General features: G+C 45.0%; 1 protein-coding gene across 1 annotated transcript; it reads right to left on the reverse strand.

The window, feature by feature from the left end:
- Positions 1 to 5,207: 5,207 nt before the first annotated feature.
- LOC102021703 (IQ domain-containing protein F1) lies at positions 5,208 to 6,456 on the reverse strand. Its single transcript, XM_005410328.1, has 2 exons — positions 6,372 to 6,456; positions 5,208 to 5,645 (listed from the first exon to the last, which is right to left on the reverse strand). The coding sequence occupies exons 1-2, from the start codon at positions 6,372 to 6,374 to the stop codon at positions 5,214 to 5,216; spliced, it is 435 nt and encodes a 144-aa protein (XP_005410385.1). The 5' UTR covers positions 6,375 to 6,456; the 3' UTR covers positions 5,208 to 5,213.
- Between the last annotated feature and the right edge of the window lie 223 nt (positions 6,457 to 6,679).

The following is a 6,679-nucleotide window of genomic DNA, read 5'->3' on the forward strand; positions in this document are numbered from 1 at the left end:
TACTCAGCTATAAAGAAAGATAAACTCGAGGCCTTTATAGGTAAATGGTCACAACTAGAGACCATACTCATAAGTGAAATAAATCAGACATGCATGTGCAAACACCACATTGTTTCACTAGTGTAAAACCTGAAAGAGTTAATTTAAACTAGGAGGTATGATAGACATTGTGAAATGATAGGAAAATAAGGTTAAAGGGTAACTGGGATGTGGGAAAAGAGAAGGGAAACAAGGAGAAAATTTGTATGTACATATATACAGGATAGTTAACATAGTTGTTCTACTGTCTTCTATTTCTTTGCTGAACGAAACTGTCAGTGAGTCCTTGATTGATCAATATTGCATGTCTCTATCTGTTTTCATGAGAAACCACTTTGAAGATACCAATATGTAATACAACAAGCATTGTTAATTTCTTACCACTTTGTAACTCTGTATTGTCTATACTGTTCTTTTGCTATTTTGTAAAAGGTTGTCTGTGTGTTAATGTTTTCCTCCTTTTATTTTTAAAATAAAAAAATAAAATAAAATATTGAACAGCAATTACCTAAATTTCAATTGGAAATAATGTCTCTACAATATAACAACACACTTAAAGGCATATGTCAAGAGAAGGATCTAATAAGACTCTATAAATGTCTTCGGAATAAATCTTGAAGTCCAAAGGCTAACCTGGGGCAGTGGTGTATGCCAACACTTGGGAGGCTGAGGCAGGGAGACAGCCACCAGTTCGAGGCCAGCCTGGGCTACATAGTGAGTGCAAGTCAGCCTGAACTACACAGCGAGAACTTGTCTCAAAAAATACAAACAAAAACAAAAAATAAAGGCTGGAGGATCTGTAAGTCCCCAGGAGAAAATCAATGTCAGTTCAACAACAGTGAATTTAACTTTTCTCCACATTCTTGCTCTCTTCGACCCTCCATGGGTTACACGATGCCCACCCATACCGGTAAGACAATTTCTGCAGCTCAGCTTAACAATTCAGATGCTAACCTTGTCCAGAAATATCCTTGCAGACACAACCAACACTCAGTTTCCATTAGCTACCTGGGAATCCCTGAGCCCAGCCAAACTGATGTATAAATTAACTGTCACAGTTCCCGAGGATTCTTGAGAGTTCTTTGTAGGCTACGGATACAAACTCTTTGTTGAATATGTGATTTATAATGTCTCCCAAATCTGGCTTATATTTTCATGCTCTTAACATTCTCTTTCGCAAATGTCTAATATTGTATTTTTTTTCTTTTATGTACTCTTTTTCTAAAGGTAACAAAGATTTTCTCCAACATTATCTGGTAAATTTTATAGTTATGAATTTTACATCTATATCTATGTTTAAATTATCCATTTTGAATTAGTTTTTTGTATAAAGTATGATGATTCCATTGAGATTCATTTCTTTTTTGCAAATGAATTTCCAGTTTTTCAAACAAATTACTGGAAAGACTAAACATTCTCCGTTGAAATCCTTTTGTGTCTTTGTGGAAAACTGATTGCCTCTGTTGTCTGACTCTATCCTTGGACTAGTCTACTTCACTGAACTAGTCTACTCCTCGTAGTACAGGTGATCCCTTCACCACTACCGTAGCTGAAATTATTGCTGTAACTTTCTAATACAGTAAGTCTTAAAACCAGCTACCGTAGAAGAGCTTTACTTTTCTTTTTCAAAAGTGTTTTGGTTATTCTATTATTTTGACGTTCCATTTGAATTTTAGAGTCAAATTGTCTATATCTGTATAGACAGATTGGTTTGTGTGAGGGGCCCCCAAGCCCTATGTGTGGTCCCAGGTGGCCTTCTGAGATTTTGATTAGCATTATATTAAAGTTATAGGTCACTTGACTGACAGTTGCTATCTTTACTCTGCTGAGCCTTCCAATCCATGGACAGTGTGTCTTGCTGTTTATTTAGCTCTTTTTTTATTTCTTCATCAATATCTTATAGTTTTCCATCTGTAGGTCCCTTACATAGTGTTAGATTTACACCTAAGAATGTTGGAAGTGTAGTAAATACTATTGTTCTTTAGGTTCCCAATTGCTCGTTGTTATTTAGAGAAATATGATCTGACTGTGTGAAACCTTGTTTCCTGAAACTTTATTTAGCTCTCTTGTCCATTCTAGATTTTTGTTTTGTAAATTCTTTGGGATTTTCTATGTAAACAATCATGCTGCCGGTGGATAGGAGTAGTTTTATTTCCTTGTTTCCAATCTGTATATCTTTATTTTTTTTCTGGCTAGGACTGCTGGTAAACAGAACGGATCAGAGAACACATTCTTGTTTTTGCTCAGTCTTTTATCATTAAGTAAGATATTAACGAAGATTTTTGTAGATGAACTTTATCAGGCTGAGGAAGTTCTAGTCCTAATTTGCTGGGAGTTTTTAACGTGAAGGGATGTTGGTGTCGGGGTGGGGGAAGGAGCTCAGTTGTGGAGTGCATGCTTAGCATGTGCAAGGCACTGGATTCCATCCCCAGTACCAGAAAGAGGGGGGAAAGCTGACACTTAGATGATGTCAAATGTTTATATGCTTTAATTCATATGACCATGTTGTTTATCCTCCTTAAATTGATAATATGGACAAAGGAAAACAAAAATAAGAAAAAAGAAAAAAAATTGATAATATGCCGGGCTGGTGGCGCGTACCTGTAATCCCAGCAGCTGGGAGACACAGGCAAGAGGAGTGCTTTGAGTTCAAGACCAGCCTGAACTACACAATGAATTCAAGGCCAGCTTGAACTACACAATGAATTCAAGGCCAGCCTGAACTACAGGCTGTTTCAAAAATAAATAAATGCGCCAGGCATGGTGGTGCTCACCTGTAATGCCAGCACTCGGGAGGCTGAGGCAGGAGGATCATTGCAAGTTTGCGGTCAGCCTGGGCTACAAAGTGAGCTCAAGGCCAGCCTGAACTGCATAGCAAGACCTTGTCTCAAAAAGACAAAAAAAAATCTTTAACCAATTAATTAAATTGATAATAAGTTACAATTATAGATTTTCAAATATTGAAACTACTTTTCTGGTGTTTTTTAAATTACTTTTCTGAAATAAAGCCCACTTGGTCATGGTGTGTGTGTGTGTGTGTGTGTGTGTGTGTGTGTGTGTGTGTGTAATATATAATACATATTCTATATTTAGTATGTTCTGCTAAACTGGATTTGCTAATATTTCGTTGATTTTTTTCATCTTCTCTGTTCATGAGGTATGTGGAGCTACAATTTTCTATTTTTACACTATCTTTGTCTGGCCTCAGTATCAGAATGTGTTAGTTACCTCTCTGCCACTCTAACAAAATATCTGTGGTATTAACGGATAAAAAGAAAAGGCTTATTTTGGCCCACACTTCTGAAGATTCCAAACCAAGATGAAGTGGCCCAGTTTCTTGGGGCCTCTGGTGAGGGCAGCACATCATGGCAGAAGCATGAGCCAGAGAAAGTCATTCACGTCAGAGACCAGAAAAGGAAGGTGCAGAAGAGACCAGAGTCCCACACCCCTCGAGGGCTGTGACGTAAAGATCTCCCATCAAGGTCCACCACCTGGCGGTGGGGCCACCTGGGACCACACATAGGGCTTGGGGGCCCCTCACACAAACCATGGCACGGGATCCTGTGTGCTGCCCTCATAAAATCAATTGGGAAATGTCCCTTCTCTTCTATTTTGTAGAATTGGTATTATTTATTTACAGAATGTTTGGTAGAATTTTCTAGTTCAACCATCTAAGAGGTTTTAACTACCAACTCAACTTTTGAAATAGCTATAGGATGATTCAGGTGATTTAACTCATCCTGGACCAGTTTTGGTAATTTTTAGTTTTCAAAGAATTGACCCATTTAATCACATTAGTGTGTATATCTTGCTCATGGCCTTCCCATTATGTCTCAGGTATCACAGGAAGCTCTGATGCTGAAATGGGCCAGCAGGATTGCCCCAGTTTCAGTCCATGATGAGCCCTTCACCCACTGACCTGCATCAGTCGGTGGAGCTGGCATCTGAAGATAGCAGCGTCCAGACAGGAAGAGGGCAGCCTACCCCAGACCTCCTACTTGGCCCTTTATCGTCACCTGGCCCCTACCCTACTAGCACGTCACAGGAAGGGACTCTCAGAGCAGCCAGCTCTCCTAAGCAGCCCTTGCTAACACCTCACCAGCTCCTGGGTCTGTGATAGCCTGGGGTCTGCTGCTCCAAGAGGGTAGACATACCAGCAGAATGCCTTCTCCCCATCCCCACGCTGTGGAACCCCCCATGTACCAGCCAGATATGCAGGAAGATGAGTCCTGGCTTCCACCTGGAGCTCAAGGGCAAGGTACAGAGGGGTCTGAGAGGAGATCTTTCTGTTCTGGCTTATATATCCCTCCAAAGCCTCATGCACTCAGAGGTGGAGCTTTTCGGAGTGACTGGATCATGAGTGTGGAGATACTGGATTAGTCCACAGTCCTGGGTGTGGCTGAATGGACTTACTGAAGACAGAACCCCCACCCTGGGTGTAGAGGGCACCAATCAACAGGCTTGTAGCCTGGAAGGAATAAAGAGGGAAAAGGAGGCTCACTGCTGCCGCTTCCTTCCTGCCTGCCTTCCTACCGTGGACGGTTCCTCCTCGGCCACACCACCCTCCCTTGAAACCAGCCAACCATGGGCTGAACCCTCTACAAACTGCGAGCTAAAATAAACCTTTCGTCCTTTACCTTGTGTTAGGTATTCCGCCCCGGTCATGAGAAAGGGACTAAGACAACTTGGTTGGGCCCCACTAACAGCTACCATTTCAGTCTCAGGTTCTGAGTTAGTAACTGAGTGTGAGAGTGCAGTGCCGGCCAGGCAGGGAGGCAGGGTCTCAGGCTGGGCGTGAGTGTCCTCCTCTCAGTCTTGGGGATAGGGATCGATCCCTGAGCATCCGGACCCAAATGGGTGAATTCCCGGTGAATGTGCTGCCGTCCCCATGACCACCCCCAAGGCTCCTGTGATGCACGGTGGTGGGGAGAGCGCCCCGCTTCCACAGCTCAAGCACGAATGATGTGTCGCACTGGCTGTCTGCACGCCCAGCTTCCTTACCGACAGCAGACTTTGCTAACTGATCACAGTTTTTGCTCAGTGTGGACAAAGAAGCCTTCTCCACACCTGGCTTCAGACACCCCGTCAATTCCCCAGAGCTGGTATCTGACACGCCAAGTATCTCCTACCATCTGCCCTGCCCTCTAGTCAGAGAACGTCTGAGGAAGCCCAGTTCACTGCTTTATTGGGAGGGGAATGCACTCCTTCATGACGCAAGGCCCCGAGCCCAGCAAGATCTCCAGCTCCAGGTGCAGCTCCTTGGTAGTGACTCGGTAGTAGCCCCTGATGCAGCCCCTGGACATGCAGGTGTGGGCCCTCCAGAAGGCCTGGATGACACGGACAGCGCTGAGCACTTGGAGGTAGTGCTGGCGAGCACGCCACATGCGGACACAGGACTGCAGTCTGACCGCCGCCTGCTCCTCCTTCAAAAATGTTTTCAGAATCACATTCCGTCTCTTCTCCAGCAGCTTCGCCACAATCGCCCGCCACCAGCACTGAATGACCCAGGCCCTGAGGGCCGCGTGCAGCAGTGCCCGCCGCACCAGGGTGCCCCGCCACCAGGCCTGGATCTTTAAAGTTGACATCGCTCTCTGATTTTCTTGGGACTTGCAAAGAAAGAAAGGGAACATTTAGAGGATGCTGCTGCCCCGTTCAGCGCCAGGGTACCAGGAAAGGCTCTGCCCTCCCACCAGCAGTTGCCCCTTCTGAGACAGGCAGGACACTTGCTGCTCTCCTCCCTTTGCTTCTTTCTCTCAGGTCTTCAGCTTCCACTGAGGGTCACCTTTCTTTCTTTCTTTCTTTCTTTCTTTCTTTCTTTCTTTCTTTCTTCTTCCTCTCTTTCTTTTTTAGTGGTACAGGCGACTGCACACAGGGCCTTCACACTGAACTATACCCTCAGCTCCTCTTTTTTATGTTTTATTTTGAAACAAAGTCCTACTAAGTTACTACATTGCCCAGGCTGGGCTTGAACTCGCGATCCTCCTGCCTCAGCCTCCCAAGGTACTGGGATTACAGGTGTGTGCCACCACTCCTGGTGGACAGCCGTCCCCTTTAGTGGCTACATTAGCATCTTCAGGCTGCTTCTCCCCCTGCAATCAGCAAGGAGGGGCAAGTGACAGTTCGAGTGAACTGCAGAAGCCAGTTCACTGCTAAGAGCCCCATTCATTCTTCCACTGGAAGAAAGAGGCTGCCTTTCCTCCCTCCCCATTCACAGCGCACCTGTCCCCAGTTCCAGGCTTCCCAGACCCTTTAGCTGTCAGAGGGTTCCCTCGTCCTGAGAGCTGCGAGGACGCCCCTAACAAGCCTGGCACGTCTGGCTTGCTCTTACTCACCATTGGTCACATGCAGGGTGGATGTAGATGGTTCAAATCCCTTCAAGTCTGTGCTCCTGCAGCCGCAGCTTGGGCAGGGAGTGGAGGGAAACTTGTGATGTCACAAGGGCAGGTGTGACTCAGGCACCAGGTGGTTCCCCACACTCGAGTGTCCCCCCAAGGAAAAGGCAAAAGTGCTGCCCATTCTTTCCTACCATCAGTGGCCAAAGCCCTGACTTCCAAGCCACAACACCGGAAACCATGATGCACTGACTTCAAGGCATATAGTCAGTCGCTGATAATATTTAGTTTTAAAACTTAGATATCCC

Source organism: Chinchilla lanigera, unplaced genomic scaffold (assembly GCF_000276665.1).
Source record: "Chinchilla lanigera isolate Chin_1 unplaced genomic scaffold, ChiLan1.0 scaffold00131, whole genome shotgun sequence".
Classification (NCBI taxonomy): Eukaryota; Metazoa; Chordata; class Mammalia; order Rodentia; family Chinchillidae; genus Chinchilla; species Chinchilla lanigera.